This window comes from Gambusia affinis, linkage group LG05 (assembly GCF_019740435.1).
Source record: "Gambusia affinis linkage group LG05, SWU_Gaff_1.0, whole genome shotgun sequence".
NCBI classification, from domain to species: Eukaryota; Metazoa; Chordata; class Actinopteri; order Cyprinodontiformes; family Poeciliidae; genus Gambusia; species Gambusia affinis.
The window spans coordinates 28,229,186-28,253,605 of NC_057872.1; the positions used below are offsets into that span (position 1 = coordinate 28,229,186).

Genomic DNA, 24,420 nt, shown 5'->3' on the forward strand with positions numbered 1-24,420 from the left:
TGGATACATTTTCAAAAAAATCATAAGCAAATAAGAAAAACTATAAAAAAGTTATTTAAGTAAAAGCAAAACTACTGAAGTTCATGTGAAAGCTATACTAAAAATAAAATATTTTAACTTTGAATACATCAGTGTATTCACTGCTCTGTATTTGGAGAAATTTCTCCTCGCTTTAAAATTTCTATGGCGGCTAACGCTAGGTTATAAATACTACAATTCCCAGCATTAAAATGTCAATGATGATTGACAGTCGCTGTGTCCAATCACAGGAGCTGAAAGGCACACGCTTATCACACTGGGCGGGGCTTTCCTGCACAGGAACAGCGGTGAACGGCGGGTAAACGTCGCTTTACACGCCTTATAAGCCATATTTATATGGCGATTTATTTGTTTTAGAATTTTTAAAGCTCCGTCTGCTGGCAAAAGACTGCCATAAGAGACAAACGGGTGCATTAACTACGAGGGAGAAGCACACGACGGTCTGTACAGCGACAGTAAATGAGAGGTAAGCGTAAAGAAGGGCCCGCCGTCATGGCCGTAGAGCTGCGGAGAAAAGTGGCTAGCGCCGCCTGACGGACCGCCCGACGAACCGGGCCTCCGCTTTCAGGAAATCGCGGTGCCGAGAAATAGGTCTGCAGCCTCCAAAGGAGCGCCGCCAACAGCTCTCCATACGCTATCACACATTGTAAACAAAGATAGGAGTTTTTTTGGGAAGCAGATGAAGAATTTGGGGGGTTTTAGTTTATCGAGGTGGTAATGTTAGCATCACAGGCCCTTCATTCAGCTAACGGCCGTGTGTTTGTTCCCGCACTTCTTTCACCATGCCTCCATCAACATTACATGGATTGTTGTTTATTAATAGAGTATTTCACTTTATAAATCAATTATAAACATAAATTAACAGCCTCGGAGGTAAATTGTACTTTTTAAAAAGGGGTTTTATTTGTTTTTGTTGTCGTTTCTCTCAGGTGTGCCCCAAACCTGAGGTTTCTCTAGATGCCAAGAAGTTGCCTTCATTAACAAGTCCGGGCTGTGACGTTTCACCATCAATCAGTCCTTCAGACAATTTCCCATGATAAACTCACAGGCATAACAAGTCACCACCCACGCTGACACCCTGCCATGATGGCAGACGGGGGGCAGGAGGAGGCAGAGGACATGTATGTGGAGCACCAGTACATGTGCAGTGAGTGCCAGCAGCTCTTCGGCACCCTGGAGGAGGTTCTGATCCACCAGCAGATCCACACGGCCCAGGAAAACGATGCTGAGGCCTCAGGTATTGGCCAGGGTCAGCACTACCAGTGTCTGGAGTGTGGGAGCCTCCTTGTGAATGCAGAAGAGCTGCTGCAGCATCAGGAGATGCACATGAGAGAGGCTGGGATGGAGGTCGAGCAACAAGGTGATTTAAAAGCAAAAGTTACAGGAAATTTAGCACCTTGATAAAATAATTAAAAACCCTGCAGTATTTTCTATTTTATTGCTTTCGAACTATAAGTGTATTTTACTATGACCAGATTTTTATGAAAAATATTAGGCTTGCCACAACAAACTTTGCTGGATGATAATGTTCCCATTAATTGTTGCGATAAACAACAATATTATTGTTTTAAAACCTTTTTAAAGTAATTTAATGATAATGACATAATAGTGCAAGTTCATCCTCTCGAACACGTAACGCTGGAACTGATATGTTGTCATTTTATCTGCTTTCTCTCATCTGTGTGTTCCGTTTCCTCTTCTTCTCTCAACTTCATAACACAGGGGTTAAGCGGTAAAAATATTTGCAAACACAGAAAACTATTCAGGAAGAAATGATACGAACAGTGACATTAACATTAATCATAGACATTAAGAACCATTCCTTCTCTGTTGGTGCCTACTCCTTTCCCTGCTCTAATCCTTTTCAGTTGTTTCTTTCTCACTGGTAGCAGCTTTGTTGAAATTATAAAAGTCTTAAATAGTTAAATTACTCACATGACTTCTATCTTTACTGAGTTTACATCAGAGATAATGTAAACTATTTACATTGCCTCTTTCCAAAACTCTCTGGGTTGCATCTCTTTTCCCCGCCTCTGTTTGTGATAAATTATCCTGTTTATTAGAAGCTCTGTTGTTTCCTTTTTTCCCTGAATCTGCGTGTTTTCAGTAGCTCTAAATATCATATTTCTTGCTGAATCTGCCTCACGTTTTCACCGCTGCTAAATGAAAAACATCTTCTGAGCTGCAAACCAACTCAAACTTCTCCTTTTTTCTCCAGAGGTGTGTGAGGTTCAGGAGTTGGAGCAGGCCAGCTCAGAGGCGCAGGGACCCGTTCAGTACCAGTGCCTCGACTGCCTGGCTCTGTTTGACTCCCCTGATACCTGGCTGGAGCACCGGCGAACACACAGCAGGAGCAGCACACACAGCAACACACAGGCTTCGAATGTAAGCGATCCAACACACTCATCCATTCCTGAAAAACAAACCAGGGTCCAACCGATGACTTATTCTGCTTATGTTGTAAATACAACCTTTGATCAGCTGCAGCTTGGTAATGGAGTTTGGCAGAGACATTTCTGCTTAGTCAGCTTCTGAGTTAATGTACTTCTAACTTCACGGAGCAAACAACATCCAGGCGCGTTTAATTATTTAATTATCGATAGCCATTTCATTTAAAGGAAAGATAAATTCGAATTTATGTCAAAAACATAAAAAAGTAAAACAATTTTATTACAACATGTCTTTTTGTTTGCTTCTTTTTCAGGTCACTGTTTTTTATTTTTTTTTCCCCAAACATTAAAATGTTACATTACCCTAGTAAATGGACATTTAACAGTATGTTTCAATCAAACATAAAAAGACTGATTTTGTGTTTCTGTTCATGCTGACAGGAGTATGTGCTGCAGGCGGACGGCTCCATCACTCCTCTCAACAACATGCAGAACTTTGTGCTGAGTGAGCAGCAGGCTGGAGAGATCCTGGCACAGGTGTTTTCATCTAGATCTCATATAAACCTGTGACTGTTTGGTTTGTCTGCCTCTTGTTTTGGGGAAAATTCGCAAATGCCATCTCTTAATGAAAGTTTTTATCTAGACCACATGAGTCAAACTCAAGGCCTGAGGGCCAAACCCGACCCACCATAGCGTTTTATGTGGCCCTCTAAACCCCAGATTGACACTTAAGAGGCTTCAAGATAACAGTTGTATGCATAAATATTATTTTATCAACCAAATCAAAACTGTCTACTGCCAAATTACATCAGTCAGTCCCTCCAGTTTTTTTATGATTGTGGAAATTCACGCAAACACACTTTTTCCCGCTAATGCAAAATTGTGAATTTTCTGCTAAAACGATCAAACATGGAGTTTAAATGATGCTAACTCCCACCTGCAGGTGGCAGTATTTCTTACTTCTATGACTGCTGCCTCATCCTTACTTGATGTCAAGTCTGTGATCAATGTGGCAAGCAACAAAAAGTCACATTTATGGTCTATTTAAATATTGCAAAATTTCTTGCAGATGTTTCTAAAGTAGCTCCACAAAATTAGTAAATTTGACTGCAAAAAAAATCACAATCACAACGGCCACAAATTCCTGTAGGGATTGATCAAAGTGGAAAGATGTTCAATATTCTTTTATTTATTCACTAATTGAATGTACGCACAACTACTTTGTAATAATTCAGCAGTTTGTAATGTGTTTTATCAATGCATTCTGGTACAACCAGCCCTGATCTAGACATTCCGTCTGTTTCCTGAAAGTTTAAATCTTTTGTGGACAGGATTTGATATAATAGATGTTTATCCTGCTAAGTTAAAACGCCAAACCTGCTGAACAGTGTGTGAGTTTTAACCTCTTATGTTTTCATTTTACCTTGTGTTTCAGGTGCTTTCCCAGCAGCAGCAGCAGAAGAAGACTCGTAGATCTTCCTCCAAACCTGCTGGGTCCACCCGTTCCTACCTGCTACCCCCTGTAACCCCGACTCCTGGATCCGCCACCATGCACCTGCAGATCCTCACCGCTCAAGCTCTGGCTGATGGCTCCACCGTCCCAAGCCAGCACCGCTCCAAGCAGCCAATGCTGCTGTCTGCTTTGGGTCAGAGTTCCTCGGCAAAGCTGGAGGTCCTGGAAAACGGTGTTCAGAGACTGGAGTTCAGGCTGGCGCCTAGCGCCAGCCAGCAGCAGCAGCAATCAGCCGAGCTGGTGGTCATCCACCCTTACGAGTGCTCAGAGTGTGCCCTTCTCTTCAATACTCCAGAGGACTTCCTCCAGCACCAGGGGGAGCACTTCCTGGGCCAGGACAAGGAGAGTGGAGGGCCGGGTGTCATGAGTGGCCTTGAGGAGATGCGAGGAAGCGAAGAGGCTCTGCTGAAGTCACAGGATCTGAGGAGCAGAGCAGCAGAGATGAAGGCGTTGGGTTTGGCCAAACCCCTACGCTGTGAGCTCTGCGACCGCGCCTTCACCTCCATCAACCGGCTCGCCGCTCACAAGCGTGTTCACGAGGAGGGAACGCACGAGTGTCCGGAGTGCGGGAAGGTCTTCAAGAAAGCACTGTCACTGCAGACGCACATAGGCACTCATTCAGGTGTTGCACGGTATCTGTGTGTGGACTGTGGGAATGGTTTCACTACTGAGATGACGCTCATCATGCACAGGTGAATATTTGATTACATTACTGTAATTAAGAGTCCAAGTGTGTGGAGGGGGCAACTCTTCATGGATCCAATTGTTTTCTTATTCTATAAATCTTATTCTGTGAGAAACTCTGGAAACTTCCTGGGGATTTAAATCCAGTTCATGCATTGCTCCTGGGATATTAAAATTCGTTACTGTTTTGTAGCAGTAACCTTACCTTCTCTGGGTAAGGTTAATATATTTTATGTTATGACTTATAAACTGTAGGAGAAAACCTTCTTGGGGAGAATCTCTGCAGCAGATAAACATTGCTCCTTAAAGTACAGAAGGTTATGATACTGTATAATATAATTAATAGCCTAAAGTGTGCTAATCTCCTCTAGAGCTGAATAGAATAAAGATGGTAAATAAATATTAAAAATGAGACAGCTGTTTGCAAACAAAGTTTAATATTTTCTAGCTGAAAAGTTGGTCTATCATTTCTCAGACATGGAAATAGATTAACATGTTAAACTCACATATAAATACACTGTGTTCCAAATTATTATGCAAGTGATATTTTCTCAAATGGTCAATGCAATTGATGGTCAGTATAATTTTCAAGTCATGAACTATTACAGTATAAATCAAATTTTACTGACCAAAGCTCCCCAGGCGAACAGTTTTTTTTTTCAAAAATAAAAAACTCAAAATGCATTGTTCCAAATTATTATGCACAGCAGATTTTCTAAACATTTTATGGATCATAAAGAACTGCAAACAGTCATTCTTTGAATGTGCATCAATAAATGGTCACATGTACTAAAATCAAAAGCTATTTCAATCAAAAACATCTTAACAGACAGAGTTACATGTTAACATAGGATCTTATTTGATATCACAGCACAATTCTTGATCCATTAAACTTGTGAGTTTGTGGAAAGTTTCTGCTTGAATATCTTTGCAGGATGTCAGAAAACCTTCAGAGCTGCTGCTTTGATATGAACTGCATGGTAAAGATATTCTGCTTGAGGAAACTCCAAAGGTTCTCAATAGGGTTGAGGTCAGAGGTCAGAGGAGGATGGTGACCACACCATGAGTTTCTCCCCTTTCATGCCCACAGCAGCCAAAGATACAATGTTATTTCTTGCAGCATGAGATGGTGCATTGTCTTGATGAAGATGATTTTGCTACTGAAGGCTCTTCTTTTTGAACCAGGAAACAAAGTGATCAGTCAGAAAGTCCATTTATTTTGCTGAGGTCATTTTCACACCTTCAGGGACTCTGAATGGGCCGACTGGCTCTTTCTCTCCTCATGATTTCGGCCCAAAGCATGACTCCACCACCTCCTTGCTGACATCACAGCCATATTTAAATAGATCATTTTGGGACGTGGTGGCCACCTACCAACAATCCACTACTGGATCCATCTGGAGCATCCAGGGTTGCACAGCATTCAGCAAGTCTGTATGACAATTTATCTTTATGTACAGCTGGACCCACTGCGACCGTTTCTGCTTGTGAGTTCTGGTCAGGGGCCCAATAGTAGGTTGATGCACCACAAGCCTCTGGAGGATCCTCCACCTTGAGGTTCCAGAGGCTCCAGCAGATTCAAATAACTGTTTGCTGCTTTGTAAAAGCATTTTAACAGCTGCACTCTTAATCCGATGAATGTGTCTAACAGAAACCTTCCTCATTCTGCCTTTATTTGTACAAACCTATCTTTGTTTTGAATCAGCCACAAATCTCTTCACAGTACGATAACGCTTCAGTTTTTGTTAAATATCTAATGTTTTCATATCTTTTCATATGGCACTACACTATCTGATGATTTTCATCAGCAGAGAGATCTTTTCTCTTTCCCATATTACTTGAAACCTGTGGCCTGCTTAATAATGTGGAACATCCTTCATAAGTAGATTTCCTTTAATTGAGCTCACCAGACAAACTAAACAATGAGGTCTCTGAAATTTATTATAGTGATTCAAAGAGCCCTGAAACACAATACCATCAATAAATTTAATAACACAACTAAAGATTTTATCTTTATGACATTTAAATCCAATTTGCATAATAATTTGGAACACGGTGTATATAGTCCCCAATTTATTGAGCAGTTGGAGCTGTAATAATTTGGTAAAGTTTATTTAGCAAAAATGAGCTTGACTGAATATGCATTTTTCTTCATTTTGATCTTTTGCAGAAAGGTACATGTTGCAGATCCATTTCACAGGTGTCAGATCTGCAACAAAACCTTCACCAACATGACTAAATACCTCTACCATCGTCGGACCCACCTTGAACAGGATTCATCAGGAACAGCCACTCACATCTTTGTGGTAGGAACTGGCATACTCCTCTCCTGACTGCTTCAGCACTCTTAACGTAATGTCACGTAATCGCTGTTCTTCTCTAGGCTTCACCTCCACAAAGAGCATCTGCCTCCGCTCTTGCTATCCTACAGAGAGCAAGAGAGAAGAAGCAACCTCAAATAGATGAAGCAGGAATCAATGAGCAGGCTCCACTCTCAGAAGAAGAGATGGAGCAACTGAGGAATCCACAGTCTGAGTCTCCGAGGACTCTGGATGTCGAAGAAACGACGGAGGAGAAGGACAATGTTCAAATGGAAGCAGCTCATGAGCAGGTTATGACGAAAGATGTCGCAATTTCCGGTTCTGTCGATGAAGCCGCGTCAGGAGACAGCGCCTCGTCGTCAGACAAAGGGCCGTTTAGTTGTCGTTCGTGTTCGAAGACGTTTCCCTCCCAGCTGCTGCTTGCTCACCATCGCAGCAAGTCCCACACTCCTCAGCGCAGGTTTGTGTGCGGCGTATGCGGGAAGTTCTTCAAGAAGCAGATCCATGCGCAGAACCACATGCGCATACACACGGGTGAGAAGCCCTTCCAGTGTTCAGACTGTGGTAAAACGTTCTCCCTGCTGGCCAATCTGATGCGCCACACACTCATCCATTCTGGAGTTCGCCCGTACCGCTGCGACGTGTGTTATCGCTCCTTCTCCCAGTCGTCAAACCTGCGTCAACACAGCCTGCTGCACTCCAGCGCGCCCAAGCTTGCCTGCCCCGAATGCCCTGCCACATTTCGCTGGCCCAACAAGCTGGCGGCGCACCGCTTCACTCAGCACCCTGGAGCTCCAGCTCCTTTTCCCTGTCCTCACTGTGAAGCGGGTTTTCTGACCAAGAGTCAGCGGGAAAGTCACTGTGTGGAGCAGCACCCGACCCCGGTCCAAAACCCGTCAGAGCCATCTACATCAACAACAGTGATCGAATCATCAGGGGATTTAACCAGCTGGGGTAAAGGAGCCTTAGATTGTAATATTTGTGGGAGGAAGCTTAACTCTCCTTCCAACCTGCGGCTTCACAGACTGAGCCACTTCTCCCTGGGTCGAGGACGGCCGCAGCGCAGCGCCGGAAAGCGACCCAAAGCTCACCAATGTCCCATCTGTTGCAAACTGTTTGTGTCATCCTCTGCGGTTGCGCTCCACCAGCGCGTCCACACCGGCGAGCGGCCATTCCCCTGCCAGGTGTGCGGGAAGCGCTTCCGTCAGAGCACACACCTGCGGGAGCACATGCGTGTCCACACAGGTGAGCGGCCGTTTCGCTGCGAAACCTGCGGGAAGGGCTTCATCCAGAGCATGCACCTCACCGAGCACCGCAGGACGCACACGGGCGAGCGGCCGCACGTGTGCCCGCTGTGCAGCAAAGCCTTCAAGACCTTCTCCAACCTGAGGAACCACAAGAAGACCCACGCGAGGCAGCAGAGGCTGGACGAGGAGGCTGCTGCCACAGAGGCTGGCTCTGCAGTGGCGGTGGTGGATGCCTCAGTAGTGGACCTGGCCAACGGACAAACCCAGCTCATCCAGATCCAGACCTCAGATCTACAGCAGGTACAGTCCTCTTAAAATATTCACCACTAAATATTTTACTCTTTTTAAAAAAATTTTTTTTATTGCTTTTACAATCAGTCTTTCACTCTGCAATAGCTTTTTGTCTGTAGGCCAAATGGCTCCATTTTAGTCTCATCAGACCAAAGAACTTTCTTCCACTGACTATAGTATCTCTAGTTGAGTGTCTTCTTGCATGGCCACTTGGAGCATTCACACCAGCCATGTTTAGTCCACTTCAATCAAACTCTAGTTTGCCTAGATACTCCAGTTTGTGGGGGAGGTGTGAATGTGCATTCAAACTAAACCGCTCGGTTTCTGTTTGATAAACGTGAACTCTGGTGTGATTTTGAATACAGTACACTGGGGGAAACCCTGAATATACTGTTTACTCTGTTTACTTTTAAAGTGATGAATACTTATGCAAAGTATTTTGTCATATTGTAGAAATCAGTTTTTGCTTTCACATTTAAGGGTTGCTATGATTTTATTTCCCCAAGTTTAGAACTTTTTGACATTAGAGATTATCCAATTTTTTGTGAAAATGTTAAATTAGCTTTAAAATTTGACTTTTTTGGTGATAATTTTCATCTACAATGCCACCAATACTCAGAGCTGGCTCTGGGTTTATTTTACTTACATTAATGTTGTTTAGAGGGTCATAGTGGTCATTATGAAACCATATAATCTACATTTTCTTACAATGAAATGATAATTAATCCTGTTGGATTAATTGGACTCATTCTGTCTTCCCTCGCCAGGACCATCCATATTAATAGGATAAGTTAAGAGTAGGAATCCCAATACTTTACTAATGAGTAATAATCCTCTTCACAGACACAAGGCACCCCCACTATCATGTGTAATGAGTTTGGAGAGACCATCGCCATCATCGAGACGAGCGAGGGAGGGGCTCTGCCTCTGGAGCAGGCGCTGGAGATCTATCAGAGAGCTTTGGAGAACGGCCTCGCTGCGGACCCAGCAGCAGAAGGGCTGCAGCTGCTCTGAGTGAACCAAAACTGATTCAACGTTAGTCCTAATACTGGCTGAAAACTAAGACTATTTCACTGCTGTGAAGGAAAATGTGATGATTTAACGCAACCAGATACTTCTGAACTCGACTACAAGACCAAAGTTTGTCAGGTTTCCTCCTCTTTTCTCAATTGAGGGATCACTGTTGATACATTTGGAAATGATACGAATTAAATTAAAGATATGACTATAAATTTAAATAAGGACCATTGTTTGTGCCTCTGATTACATTTATATTATTTTTATCACTGTTTCATTGTAAAATAAATGGGTTTTTTCGTAATGTTTCTCTGCATTTTTTAACCAGACATCTGTGTTTTAAAGTATTTGGACATAACTAATGCTTAAATTAACATTTAAGCTAATTTAAGCATTAGGTCAATTAGAAGGACATTTACCTATTAAGACATATTTGCTGTTCTTCCTCCATCTTGCCCTATCTCCAGCTTCTACTCATTTTCCTTTTTCCCCTCGAATTGAAAATCCTGCATAAAATAATAGAGAAAAAAAATATGCATCGTTAGAAGGATGTAATAATCCCGGCACTGGGATCACAAGTAAGGTCAAATAGGTGTTGCGATGAACTGCTGCTCTGTTCATCGCATTCATTAGAAAATCCAAATAAATGGCTACCCTTCAACCAAAGACAGGACAGGGTAGCAATTTGTTGTTAGTATTATACATATTATACATACTACATTATATTGTACAGGTTTGGTTCAGTACTCGGCCAAAAATAGCGTTAGTGGGCTGTTTGAATAAAATGAGATACTATTTTGAAATGTAGTTATACCTAGATAATAAAATATTGTGGTTTACAAAGCATGCATTGTTCAGTACAATAGCTTTACCATTCACTCAATATTATTCCTGTAATTTAACAGACATTTCTACAAAACAAAAATATTCACACTGAACATGAAGGGAAGTAGCTCCTGAGCTCAGTGATGCACCAAACTAATTCCAGCACTGTTGGTAGTTAAATAACAATGCACTGATTTTATGCAAAATTAGAAGATAATGACTGAAATGTACAAACAATTTTGCAGAAAACATTGCTTTGGTTTAATATATCGTAAGTTGTAGTTGATCATGTTTATTTTAAGGAGTAGTTGCAACTGTATTTTCAAAAAAATAAGTGATACAAAATGTCCACTTAAATGGACATGATTAGTTTCCTAACATGACAAATTAATCTATATTTTAAGTTGTTTTAGTACTTAATTGTTAACATTATTTCACGTTGAATTATAGAAAGATGGAGTCAAACCCACCAGGGCTTTTGGATGTGTTCAAAGTCCAGTATAACTAAATTAAAGGGTTAATTTCCTTCCTCAACCTACAGTCGATCTTTACAGCCCATCTAACAATCTGATTTTTTTGTTTTTGTTTTGAGGAGAGCAACTTCTAAATGTTGCAGGACAGCAGCCATTCAGGTGTGGAGTTTGACACTGCTGCTCTTCAAAGACTGACGATGTGCTAACCAGGGATAAACATTTGTTTTGTGAACATACACTAGTTGGCCAGTAGGTGGCATAGTGTGGAATAACACGTCAGAGCTCAAAGAAGACGCTTCTGTACAAACAGACCTTTAACACCCATCCACATACAGACCGTAAACCAGTCAATAATTAAAGATTAAAATTTAAATCTAAGTTATACTTATACATTCCTCTCAGGGTAATAGAATCAGAATCAAAACACATTAATAGTCATATTTATTGTTTTTTTTTCATTTAATGTTTTTTCTTCAGTAATGATAAAAGTCAACATATGCTCAATGACAGATTGTTTTTCCATATCAATAATGAGTCTACTGACTCTACAGTAATTATTTACAACACAACCAAGTCTTGCACAAAGACACAACCAGTATTATGTCCTACCAGCTCTCTTTGATTTGTTCCCTCCCTTCACTTCCTCCAGTTTTTCTTCCTCCACCCTTCTAGAAAGGAGGTCAGGAGAGAGCAATAAAGTGACAAAAGGAGGAAGGAGGGGAGGACAGAGGTGGAGGAAGGAGAAGTTTAAGTGTTGAGATTATAGAAACCTAGCGAGGGTAGTAAGAGGCATACGGGGTCTTCTAAAAACAGACGACTTATTACTGTTGAAATGACTTAAAAAGGTCCACGCTGTGTTTGTATTCCTGTTTGAAATGAATGAAAAGAATTGCACTGCAAGTCCTTGCTGAGGTGAGAGGCCAGTCAAGGGAAGACTACAATGGAGGAACTGTACAGGCATGGAGCAGCATGTCAAAAAAAAAAAAAAAAAAGTTAAACCGAAGAGAAGAAGAAATTTAACGTCAGCAGAAACTTAACAAAATTCTACCAGGAAGAAAAGAAACAACAACAAAAAAAAACAACACGAATACAGAGAAGAGAATGATTCACTTAAATGATATGAGGAGTAATAACCATAAGAATAGTACAACAACAATTTGAGAATGACGATGTTAAATATAAAACAAAATATAAAAAGAGAAGTAAATAAACTGCTTGGCAACAGAGGATTAAGGAACTTTTCCGCTCGACCTCAATATCTGAGAGCCAGGATGTGCCTGCCGGTGACTCCGACTTTTCCTTATTCCTTCATGGCAAACAAACGAGAGGCACAGGAATGCTCACTTCCCAACTACTGGCATGTGTTAACGGGTCAGTCCTGGCTGGTCAGGTATCTGCAGGAATGACGGCACTGCCCGAGAGTCCATGTTTAGTTTCTGATTATCTTCGAGCCACTCCAGGTAAAAGCTCCTCTGAAGGCCAAAAGGTGAGGAAGTGATCTCTCAAGGTCCACTGTGAGCAATCGCATCGTTTCCGGCTGCTGAGGGCCCAGCCCCCGAACGTCAGCAGAAACAAACCACAAACTCAGAACAGTCAAGTTTACATACAGGTTGCTCCTCACACACTGCCTTTACTCCTCTAAAATGATTAAAAACAGAACAAAAATCAAAACATGGATCAACTACCTCTTTTAAAATTGCTAACCGTTTGCCGTTTGTCTATCCGAAGCTGGAACCATTTCATCTTCAAGGCAAATGAGTGCAGCTGTACATGATGGTCCTTCGATCACTGGCATCAATCTTCCTTTAAGGTGGTTGATACAGAGTGCTGATTCAAGTCTGGGAATGAACAGTTTGTTTATGTGGTACTTTTTGTGCCACTTGTTTTTAAAGTGTTTATGTTTTTGGTGTGACAGGGACAACAAAAACCAATAAAAAAAAAGTCAAAATACTGCAAACAAATCCTAACTGGATACGGATAAGTGTGGAAGAATGTGAGCGGAGAAGTTACTGACTGGTCAACCACTCATCTAGAAGAGTCCTGTAACTCACGAAGCTCCTCTGGACTCACGTCTGCTCCCTGTTCCACTTCCTCATCATGCAGGTCTCCACCTCCTTTGCCAGCCCCCTCCCCCGCCTGGGAGCCGGATGGTCCTGGAGCCGATGCAGCGGACTCTGACGGGCCTAAAATGGAGGCATCAGAGGGTGTCGCTGTCTGCATGATCTTCTGCCGAACCTCCCTGATCTTCAGCTGCAGACAAACCTTGGAGGGGAAAATGTCCGAGTATCTTGTCTGGAATGCTGCAGTGGCCTGAGCTGCAAGCAGGAGATCAACGCTCATCAGGGTTTGAACACTTTTCAAGCATTTTCAAGGTGGTTTCAAACCTTTCCAGTTCATTTGTATTGTTTTTGGAGATAAAAACAATACAAATGAACTAAAAAAGGCTGTATTTTACATTCTGCAAAGTAAGCTAAAATATAATCAAATTTTATGTTTTGAAATGTCTTTCACACACCTTATATACCTGACTAGTCTAAGAACAAAACATTGATTTAACAGAAATATCCCCCATTTTCAGTTACATTGCTTAACATATAAAGTATAGGAAACCTTCATTCAACTAACCAGATCAATATTAGGCATAATAATGAACATAATACATGTTCATTACATTGAAACAATCCAACCAAATTGTGTTAAGGTAAAGGGCCTTTCTACTCACATTATGGTAAATACTGACACAAAATTAAAAAATAAAATAAAATAAAAAAACATCACAAAATTTTTTAAGTTTTCTGACATTTATCAAATAGAAATCCGTTTGGTAATTCTAACAGACTTTAAAAAAAGAAAGTCAGTTTTTTATTATGTTTTTTATATTTTATTTGGTTAAATGTTATGCGTCATTACAAAACTGTTCAGTGTGATTATCAAGCATTTTCAAGAGCTTTGCACAAAAATGAAGCATTTCCAAACCTTGAAAACATTTAATTAAAAATCAAGAACTTTCAAGAATTTCAAGCGCCCGTATGAACTCTGGCTTGTAGTTACAAACTAATTCTTTAGATTATTGTTAATATTTGTGTGTAGATGTACCTGACGGAAAGAAGCCCTGCTCCTGGAACAGCTGCATGACCAGTGCCCTCCTCTGGTCAAGAGTTCGTCGCAGGGACGAATACGGCACCTTTTCAAACTCCAGTTCTGCCAGAATGTCCTCTCCATCTGTGGCTGGACAACCAACAGACACAGAGAGTAAAACCTGAGCAAACTTGCTTGAATTCAATGCTTTGAGTCTGGGCTTAAAGATAAAGGCAGCAGAGCTTTTCAAAAAGCTAAAGTTAAAGTCTCCCAAGACAAGTGAGATCTGCTCAGGATTTTCTAAGTTATATTATAAATAAATGTAGCTTTAAACAGACTTTACTCACTGGTTGAGTGATCTTTTTTAAACACTGTAATTAGCGCCTTATATTTTATGTTAAAGCCATTATTTTAACTTTTATGCTATATTTTAGGGTTGCAACTAACAATGATTTTAGTTATTGATTAATCCAACGATTATTTTTTTATGATTGATCAATAGTTAGATAGCAAAGGTTGATTAATGGAAGATTTACTAATATTTTAGATTTTTTTATTTTTTACAGAATTTAAACCACTCAAACTTTGGCACTTGAGTTTTGGATAAAACATATTTACAAAGTCTTTTTATTATTGTTTGATCTTAAATGCAAACTGTGTCATTTTTTTGTACAGTTTTTGTTTAATTAATGCTCCGAAGACTTTTTTTGAGTGCATGTACTCCAATTAACAATCTGCTACTAATTTAGTTGACAATTAATTTAATAATGGATTCATCACAATTAATCCGATTAATCATTTCAACCCTCCTCTTTTTAAATATAGTATATGAAATTGATTTAAAAGTGCATCAAAGTGATTAAATGGATAAATAAAATAATGAAATGAAAATGGGAACAATTATCTTCCCATAAAAAAAGGCCAAGAATGAAAATACAGAAATGAACCCCACAGAGAAGGTTTGTTGGCCAACCAATTCATATCTGACTCGGCTGTTTTCATAAATATTCTTAACAATCTGATTCAAGCTGACAGGAATTGGCTCATCATTTGTTGAGATCTGTTCAACTAAATCTTTCTCTTCTTGGTCCAAAGATCTCGTCAGGCTGCGAGATCACCTGCATGTCATCATCTTACTCTGCGTGTAATCCAGCAGTTTGTATCCCATCAGAAATTTGAGTAAAGAACATTTCCCTTAAGTTTTTATTAACTATATGTTCCCCAAATGCTGGAGCATGCTTCTGATTCAGAACTTAAAGGGCAAATTCACTCCTTTTTTAGCATCTTGGTTCAAATCCATTTCAAAATCTAGTGCAGACAATTTAAACTATAAAGCAGAAAACAGTGATAAAACTGTTTACTATACGCCATAAGGGAGAAATTCACTGGGTTTGATTATCATTAAGCAAATGTTGATTATTTAAAGTGCAGATTGTAACCTGCACTTTATTCTGTTTGTAAAAAAAAGAATAAATAAACAAGCAAAAAATGAAACGGTGCTTTCTTTCGAACCAGATTCAGGTCGAGAATCAAATTATAGATTAAAAACCTTGGCTTAGAGCACAGGTGTCAAACTCCAGTCCTCAGGCCCCCCTGCTCTGCATGTTTTAGATGTGCCTCTACACCAGAACAGCTGATTCAAATGATTGCATGACGTCTTCTGCAGCCACCAAGTACTGCAGGAGCCTGTTAATCACCCAGAGATTCAATCCAGGTGTGTGGCAGAAGGGAAACACCTAAAACATGCAGGCAGGGGGGGCGTGAGGACTGAAATTGGGAAAACACTGGCTTAGAGCACAGGTCTCAAACTCCAGTCCTGGAGGTTCACTGCCCTGCAACTTTTAGATGAGCCTCTGCTGCACCACACCTGTATAGAATAATTAGGTCATTAAGGCTCTGGAGAACTGATCTACACAAAGAGGAGCTAAGTCATTTCATTCCAGTGTTTTGTACCTGTGGCACATCTAAAAACTGCAGGACAGCGCTGGCTTGGAGGGTCTAAATGCCTTTATTTTTTCTGAAGTTTAGATTTTTATAATTAAGATTAAGAACAAGGTCTGCAAATGTAAATAATACATTTTTCTTATCAAGATGTAGAAAATGATTGGTTCAAACTCCAGATCTTTTAAGACTGAGTTGGAAGCTAAATAAGGATAAACTTTAAAGTCAAATATAGCAAAAATATCCTAATTAAAAACATAAATGAAAAGTTTCAGCAGGTGGCAACAAGTATGGCAACAATTTTTTTATTCAGTGCGATAAAATTATTTTAATTTATACTGCAATAACTAACAACCAATGTACTAACAGCCAACTTCCCTGGACAAACACACTACCTGCTCTGTCGAAGGTGAAGATGTCTCCTTCACATTTGGCAGCACTTTTAGGTGTGTTGGGTTCAGAGCTGCAGCTGGAACGCCGCCGACTCTTCCTCTTTGGAGAGGCTTGCTCATCAGGTGCAGAATCCAAATCTGAACGACAGCAGGAAAACCTTTGAGCAAAGAAAGCTTAATAATATTAACGTCTAGTAACACAAATCTAAAAATCAAAAAGACCTGTTGAGTTCTTCCTCTTGCGACGATAGCTGCCCAGGATGGCGCGAGGTGACGTGGCCAGACTCTGTAGGGTGGGTGACGGCAAAACCTCCTCGGGTCGAAACTCCGGCAGCTCGGCAAACCGCTCCTCGAAATATACCTCTGAGAGAACCCTGCCAGTCCAACAAATGCACACAAATATACAGTATATATACACAGTCCATCAATCAATAACCTGTACGCAGAATATTCTCAGAGGTAATGACTCACTTATCGACAGAGTCGAAGGTTTTCTTTAGTGGTGGTGGGCGGGCTTTGATCTTTTTGGGTGTAGGTCCGTCTTTGTCTGTCTGTGGAGGAGGCAAAGCGGGTTCTGTGGCTGACGGAGGGGGGAGAGGAGAGGAGGGGAGGGTCTCCTTCCACCCACCCTGTGAAAAGGTTCAAAATATACATCTTAAAAACTAACGCAAAAGGTGGCCTGGAAAAAAATCTGACTGGACAATAAATTGTGCCAAAAATTATCGAAATAAATAAAACTGCAACTGGAAGAGGTTTTAAATATACAAAATAAATAAACAAAACAACTGAAATAACAATAATTAAAATGTTTTATGCAGTCTCTGTAACCAAAATTGCATTAAAAAAATACTAATCATTCAGCTTTGACAGGGAAAGCAGGCAAAAGCAACAGTTAAGACCTTTATATGTCTATATAAACAATATATTAAAAGTGCAAATTACTTCCCACTGCAGGGGTGTCAACTAATTTTGATTTTGGTCCATAAAAATATCATGAATGTTCTCAAAGGACCAGTTGTGAAATAATGCGTTGATAAAACCCATTAACAAACCGTTAAAATATTAAATAGCTGTTGTTGCATTCTTAAAATGAAATAGTATTGAACATCTTTTCTCAATAATGTAATTTGGCGGCATACAGATACAAAAGAGCTTTAACTTGACTGATGATAAATAATATTTAAGCACACAAATGTTATCTAGAAGGTTCTATTTATGTTTTCAGAGCATAGATTGCCACATAACAAATTATAGTGGGCCGGATTTGACCCCGAGCCTCGAGTGCGACACCTGTAATACTGGATGTGAATTTTTTTTCCAAAATCCCAATATTAAATTTTAAAGGGAAATATCTCTTTAATGATCGTTGTCCAAATGGAAATTACTGATTAATTGCTTGTTGTGATCGTCTGTGTTGTAGTGTTAGAGTGTCACGCTTCACCTCTTTGGTTGTTATGCTTTCCCTGTTCCTTGGGTCAGAGGCGTCCGCGGTGCTGGAACCCTCCAGTGGTGTGTCGGAGGACGGCGGCTCATCACTGGGATGTGCTGCCGGAGACCCCGTGTGCCCTGAAGGCTCGGGCTCAAAGGAGAAATGACTATTGGCTGCTGCTGCTTCTCTCTCCCTCTCCTTCTCCTTCTCTCGTTCTCGTTCTCTCTCTCTTTCCTTCTCCCTCTCTTTGTCTCGTTCTCTGTCTTTCCCTCGGCCTCCTCCGTCATAGCTGCCAACAGGAATGGTCGCCACCGTTGCTTTTACTTTCTGGGGGAGCCTGACTGGAAGATGTGGTAACTTGGGTGTACTGCCTGTAAACCACAAAAATGTAATTTTTTTCCAAACAGATTCAAAACATCATTATTTTATCTGAAAAAGAACTGGCAGTCCTACCAGGTGCTTGGATCTGAAGTGGAGGACTGCTGGGCCTTATGGACGCAGCTGAGCCACCAGGGGGTGCCGCCGAGCTGTTACTGTTGGAGCTCATGTTCTGCCTCTCCACCTGTCTGTCTGAATGTGCCAGGATGTCCACCTGCCTGTCGCTCTGACGCTCGGCGGATCGGTCTGGGGGCAGGTGCCTGTCCGCTTGCCGGTCCGGGTGGGGCGGCAGATGGAGCTGCATGACGGCAGAGGGGGCAGTCGTGTGTTTCGGCAGGATGTGGGGAGAAGCGCTCGAAGGGTTAGAGTAGACCACGCTGGGGGGCACTGGTGCCATAGAGACCACCCCTGTTGCCATGGTGACGCTTGGTGATGGAGGGTAAATGGCGGTGACTATATGGCCCCCGGAACCTGAGGCAGGGGCAGAGGTGGAGGGTTGTGGGGACTGAGCTGTGGCAAGCAGAGGGGCCTGACCTGGGTAAGGAGGAGGTACATCCATTAGCCTAATTCCACAATAAATTTATCTAATTTATTTATATACTAACAAAAAAACTTTGTTTTCTTTTATTTTAACTAATGGATATATTAATTTGGTCAACTTTGGCCTAATTTATATGTACAGCTTTGCATATTTATCCTCCAAGGGATTTATTTCTGCAAATACAGACAGATTCAAAAAATAAATCTAAGAGTTTTACCACAACTGTCTCATGTTTTAGTTCAACTAAGGCCAAAATTAATCTTGTCCAAACAATATGACTTCATTTTTATACAGCAAAATCAGAACACGTCTCAATTCAAATAATACTAAAATATGATTTTAATACTTGATATGACTTGATTGTTCAGACATTCACAGTGAGTTATGGCAGGCTTTCAGCTCAGGAAAAACAATCTATGGAAGCTTTTGTTGAAGAAATGGAGTTCTTCAACATTTCTGTTTACAATTCCTTTATTAGGTTTTCCACAACTTTACCGATGCTGTTCTTTCTTACGACGATGACGGGGGTGGGGGCGTTGGTTGGGGACCATTGAGCTAAAGAATACTTCTAGGATTAAAGGACTAATGTCCCAACAAGATCTAGAAAAACTCATTCATGCATTTATCTTTAGCCACACCAATTACTACAACAGTGTCTTCACAGGTCTGCCTTACAAAACAAGTCAGACAGCTGCAGGCTGAACCAGAATGCTGCTGCTCACATTCTCACTAAAACTAGGAAAGTAGAAAACATAAACCCAATTTCTTAAGTCCTTACACTGGCTCCCTGCAGCTTAGAGAATAGACTTTAAGTACAACTGCTAGTTTATAAATCACTGAACCACTTAGCATCAAAATACATTAAAGGTCTGCTGCTGCTCTATCAACATTCCAGACCTCTCTGGTCTTCTGGTTCTGGGATGCAGAACAGACCAGAACCAGAACCAAACATAGAGAAGCAGCATTTAGTTTCTATGCATCACAAATCTGGAACAAACTTCCAGAAAACAGCAAAACTGCTGAAACACTGAGTTCCTTTAAATCAAGGCTGAAAACCCACCTGATAAGACTTGCTTTTGATTAATAACTGGAATGTCATTAATTTTAGTATGTGTTCCAACTTTTCATCACTTTCCTTCTTCATGCCACTGAAACGTAATATTTCCTCTGATTGTTGTTCCATATATTTGCTATGTAAAGCACTCTGACAAAACCTCGTTGCTGAAATGTGCTATGCAAATAAACTTATCAAGCAATGTCATCTCTTTATTATCCTTATTAGTTTTGTCAGTTCAACCTTTTTTTGTTTAGCTTAACATTAGTACAGCTAGAAGTAATGCCATAATAATGTTAATACACTTGCAAAGAAAGGGCAACAGTAATAGCATCTTTATTCACACATTTGTTAAGGAGGTGGTTGACCACCAATATTCATGAGAAAGGGGGACATTTTCTGAGAAATGTAATTTTATGTTTCCTTTAGCTCCAAGTTAAATTATTCTAAATTAAAAGTAGTAAACATAAATTTTATCACCGTATGCTTAATGAGTCTATATAAATACATGAGTTCACTTTTTGAATTGAAATACTAAAGATAAGCAACTTTTCAATGCTATTCTAATTTATTCAGATGCACCTGAAGTGGATAAAAAGAACAAAGGTTGGGGTTTTGTAAAGCAGAAGTATGCAGAAGCATAAATAAGAAACTAATAGTTACTCTTTATGTAGTGCACTAAACCAACATTGATATAAAAAGAGGTATGCATTTTTGACAGAACCATTGGGCATAAAATAATTAAAACTTCATTTTGTTAAGGTTCATGTTTGACATTCAAGTAAATTCTTCAGGTGACTTCTTCTCTCAAACACAGAAGTAGCAGAAAGGAACAAAAACTTTGACTTTATGTCTCCTCTAACCTGCAATCAGTGGCTGAACCAGTGTCTGTCCAGGTGGTGCAATGGCTGTAAACCCAAGGGTTGCTAAAGGTGAGGGAACATAAGCAGATCCAGGCACTGGTAGAGCCTGCTGGGTGGGTGAGGAGCCTGTTGTTGTGGAGACTAGAGGCAGAGAGGATGGGACCCCCGGGGTGGACTGGACATAGGTAATTCTGAACAGGAGGCACAAAAATAGATGAACAAAACATAGGAATAATGACATCAGCAGTGAAGTTAATACTTTAAATATAAATAAGATCTAAAGAAGTGCAACGGCAGTGGCAGATGGTGTAATAGTACAATAATGCAGAACCAGAATGTAAGGAACAGAGACCTGATTAAAAAGGAAAGAGGAAGACAAAAAGAGAAGCGCTGCAGAGAGGGTCAGTCGATGAGTGCACACCACAGCAAGTAGCACTAGATGAGTAGTGCAGTGTGAGGAGCCGAGAGGTAGTGTGGGGGTGGGCAGGCAGAGGCAACTCAGGCCACCACCAGCATGACTAACGCATCCAGAATAGAGCTGCAGTCTTACTGCTGCACCCGACAGGAATTTAGCCTCTTGCATTGTCTGCTCACTAAGCATGGTAAAATCTATTAATTCCCTCAATGCAAACAGCACAAACCAATGTATTCCACCTCAATTTATCACCTGGCTATGTTAAATAGACTATGCTTTTATTTTTTCTTAAAGAATAACCAGATGTTTTATCATTTAAGTTTTTTTTCCCCAATATCAAACAGTGGAAGAGAAGTTCAGACACAGCAACTTTGTTTTAGAGAAAATACAATCTCTTTGGATAATTCATCTAAAACTACTAAGTCACCATTTTTCTGGCAAAACATCTGCAGGCGCATTCATTTATCTAACAAATTATTGATTATTAAATTATACAAAATAATATTTAGTAATGAAACCCCTAATGTAATTTGCCTCTCCTGGATTAGAAATTGTGATTAGGTCTGAAACAATTAATCAGATTAATCGCAATGAATTGATTATTGAAAGAATCGTCAATTTAGAAATCAATTGCTCATTAGCTGAAAAACATTATAAGCCTTCTTTTTCTGTAAATATGGTCTACTCAAATCTCCTCAGGTGGAAGTTTTAGCTTCACATGGTTGAAATTCTGTAAAGAAACAGATTTGCCCTCCACTGTATTAAAGTTAACTCAAGCAGAAAGCTTTTCACATGTTGATGTTAGAAATGATTTCTTTACCTGAAGAATGCATCCCTTGCTACAAATGATCAAGCGTACACTAGCTGAATCCTGTGTTGTTTTATTTTAATTAAATAAAACTTTTAATTAAAAAATAAACTGTATTATTGCATCATTTAATGTATTTCTAACTAATCCCTATATTAATTATTATTAATATAATTAATAATAATTATTATTATACAATTATTATTGTCAGAATAATTGACAGATTAATCAATAACTACAATAATTGTTAGTTGCAGCCCTAGCTGAGATATTTAGAAGAAAGTTTTGACTTGGGTCAAGGACACCTCTAAATGATCAATATTCCCAACAAAAACCCAGAAGCAAAAAGGCAAAAATGTTGATAAAGAAACATGATTTCTAATATCTGCAGCAGCTCAAGTCGTTTGTTTATGCCTTCCCAGACTTCTGATCGGTGACATTTATTAAAATGGAGAACTACGGATCGATATTTGAGAGAGATGTACCTCAGAACAAGGATCTCTTGCAAGATAGGATGCCTCCTCAGTACCTCAGTGTTCTGAGGTACACTGAGGTACATTTCTCTCAAACATCGATCTGCAGTACTCCATTTCATCTCTAAAATGACTGCTAAAGAGCCAACCAGTAGGAGAACACTTAAAGGATTTTCTTTGGCTCCTAGCAGATTCAATTACAAATAACAGCAGCGGTAGGGGAAACAGTAGAAAATGAGATTTTGTTATTTGTAATGTATCCTGTTTACTTGGTTGTAAACCAGTTTACAGAGATAGAAGCAGTTTTGACTTCACTTCATGAGCAGCAATTTGGAATCAGTTTACCCTGAAGGCTGAAATGAAAAGAAATTATCACTAAAACAGCTGAAATACAGTGGACCGTTGTAAAATACGAATAAGCTTTGATCTAAATCAGAGGTCTGCAGCTCCGGCCCTCGAGAGCCTGTCCTGAAACTTTAAGATGCTTCAGGTTCTGGGGCCTTTTGCAAGGCTCCAAAACCTGAGCCTTTTGGCTCATGTTTCAACAATAAACAGAACTAAGACTCATTCCTCTGATTCAGGTGTGTAGGATCCTGGATGCATCCAGAAGTTGCAGGACAGGTTGCAGAAACTGGAGATCTTTATCTAAACTGTTGTATTGTAATTGTTTGGGACTTGTTGTCCAGCAGGAAGGTGATAATTCACCTCTCTTTTGCAGCCTCCAACAAGTTTCCATTCAAGATTTCACTGCATTTACCTCCACCAGTCTTCCCATAAGAACCTGATGATCCACACATGATGCTGTCACCACCATATTTTACTATGGGGTTCAGGGTGAAATGCAGTGTTATATACGTAGCCACAAAATGCAATTTTATCTCTTCTAAATAGCTAAGTGAGTGAAAATTGCTCCATAAGATGTTGAGGTTGCTATTACAATCTAACCCTGCATTAATCAACTTATCAGTCTGTCTGATGTGTTCCTCTTTATCAAGAAGTTTGTTGAGTAATGTTGTGCAACAAACCTCTGAGCGCTACATAGGGCAGCTGCATATATACTGAAAATAAACAAATCACAAATTTATAAATTAAGTGTCTTCCAAAGGAAAGTGGTTGAACTCAATTTTATTCAGGGCTATCTACATAATGGGGATGAATATGAATAACAAACTTTTAGATTTTTGTCAAAAACTGCTAAACTATTTTCAAGTCGCCACAAGATTACACCCCATTTTATCAAGCACTATAATGTAAAATCATGATAAAATATGTTGACATTTTTGAATTTGCAAAACCAATTTCACAATAAACTGCATGGATGACAGAAATTCAAATTAACAAGGGACTTTTTTTGATTAGAGATTTTTCCAACATTTGTTGATAAATCTTTCATGAGAATAAAACATGTTTCAGGTTCTTTTCCTTATTTGGTTAAGAAATTTTCTTCTTTAATGTGATTATTGTCTGAACAGTTTTGTCATTCTGAGCAAGGAAAGAAATGGTTGAGCATATTAGTAACATTATGAAGAAACTGTTAAAAAAGGCGAAAAAACAAAAAAGAACATTTTAGTTTTCAAACTATAACAGAAAAATGAAGCAATAAAATACTTCAAAGACAGAACTAAGAGTGCATTTAAAAAAAATAAAGAAATTGGCTAAAAACTTTCATTACTGTTAGAATGTAATGTAATATTTACCAGGTGCATTAGAGTTTGTCATTGTTTACCTTGTAGGTGCAGGCGGCAGCAGCACCGCCTGGGAGGGGGCAGATCCTGGTGCCACCACTGCTGCTCCCACTGTTACTGGGAAGGGGCTGGCATGATGCACTGCTCCACCCTGAGGCTGCTGGGACTGGACCACCGGCATCGAGGCAAGATGAATAATCTAGAAAAAGGAAAAAAAAAAAAAGAGAGAGAGAATCCATGACAAACAGCCAAACAGAGATGATTTTCCATGTTGATGCTCCTAACGCAAAACAAGCAGAGTTGGGGGAAAAAGTTTCCATGTTATTCCCTCCTGTGAAGCGCTCCCTGACCTTGCTTCCGGACTGTGCACCATTCTGGACGGGAAGGGGTGGAGTGACAATGGGAATCTGCTGGGCAGGGGCTTGCGCAGTCCGAACTGTTGTCATGGGAACAAACATTTTACCCTGGAGCACCGGAGACTGGGTTTGCACTGACAGAGGAACAGATCACATTATTAGAAGTCGCAGACAAAATGCAGGACATCGTGGGACTTGTGGTTGACC

At 40.2% G+C, this 24,420-nt stretch overlaps 2 protein-coding genes across 5 annotated transcripts in view; one reads left to right on the forward strand and one right to left on the reverse strand.

The window, feature by feature from the left end:
• Positions 1–193: 193 nt before the first annotated feature.
• znf526 (zinc finger protein 526) lies at positions 194–9,806 on the forward strand. Its single transcript, XM_044117927.1, has 8 exons — positions 194–505; positions 969–1,399; positions 2,258–2,424; positions 2,871–2,966; positions 3,865–4,634; positions 6,797–6,932; positions 7,010–8,494; positions 9,329–9,806. Exons 2-8 carry the CDS (start codon positions 1,123–1,125, stop codon positions 9,497–9,499), a joined length of 3,102 nt encoding a protein of 1,033 aa, XP_043973862.1. The 5' UTR covers positions 194–505; positions 969–1,122; the 3' UTR covers positions 9,500–9,806.
• A 39-nt stretch (positions 9,807–9,845) lies between these two features.
• The window catches only part of cicb (capicua transcriptional repressor b), a 47,304-nt gene continuing 32,729 nt past the window's right edge, over positions 9,846–24,420 (reverse strand). For 2 of the 4 annotated variants that reach the window (XM_044117919.1, XM_044117922.1), the window contains 10 exons: positions 24,208–24,347; positions 23,899–24,056; positions 20,477–20,667; positions 18,094–18,552; positions 17,653–18,011; positions 16,683–16,840; positions 16,434–16,594; positions 16,215–16,349; positions 13,897–14,028; positions 11,226–13,115 (listed from right to left, as the gene is read on the reverse strand). In XM_044117919.1, coding sequence (XP_043973854.1) covers positions 12,826–13,115; positions 13,897–14,028; positions 16,215–16,349; positions 16,434–16,594; positions 16,683–16,840; positions 17,653–18,011; positions 18,094–18,552; positions 20,477–20,667; positions 23,899–24,056; positions 24,208–24,347 — 2,183 coding nt within the window. In that variant the 3' untranslated portion in view covers positions 11,226–12,825. Of the gene's footprint in view, positions 10,009–11,225; positions 13,116–13,896; positions 14,029–16,214; positions 16,350–16,433; positions 16,595–16,682; positions 16,841–17,652; positions 18,012–18,093; positions 18,553–20,476; positions 20,668–23,898; positions 24,057–24,207; positions 24,348–24,420 lie in introns of those variants that run through there. The other 2 variants (XM_044117921.1, XM_044117920.1) reach the window with 2 other exon arrangements.

Bases quoted from the DNA above. Each gene is read 5' to 3' on its own strand.
- znf526 (XM_044117927.1), top strand. From the start codon at position 1,123: ATGATGGCAGACGGGGGGCAGGAGGAGGCAGAGGACATGTATGTGGAG. The intron at 4,635-6,796 runs GTGAATATTTGA...GATCTTTTGCAG, and splicing joins ATGACGCTCATCATGCACAG to AAAGGTACATGTTGCAGATC. The intron at 6,933-7,009 runs GTAGGAACTGGC...GTTCTTCTCTAG, and splicing joins CAGCCACTCACATCTTTGTG to GCTTCACCTCCACAAAGAGC.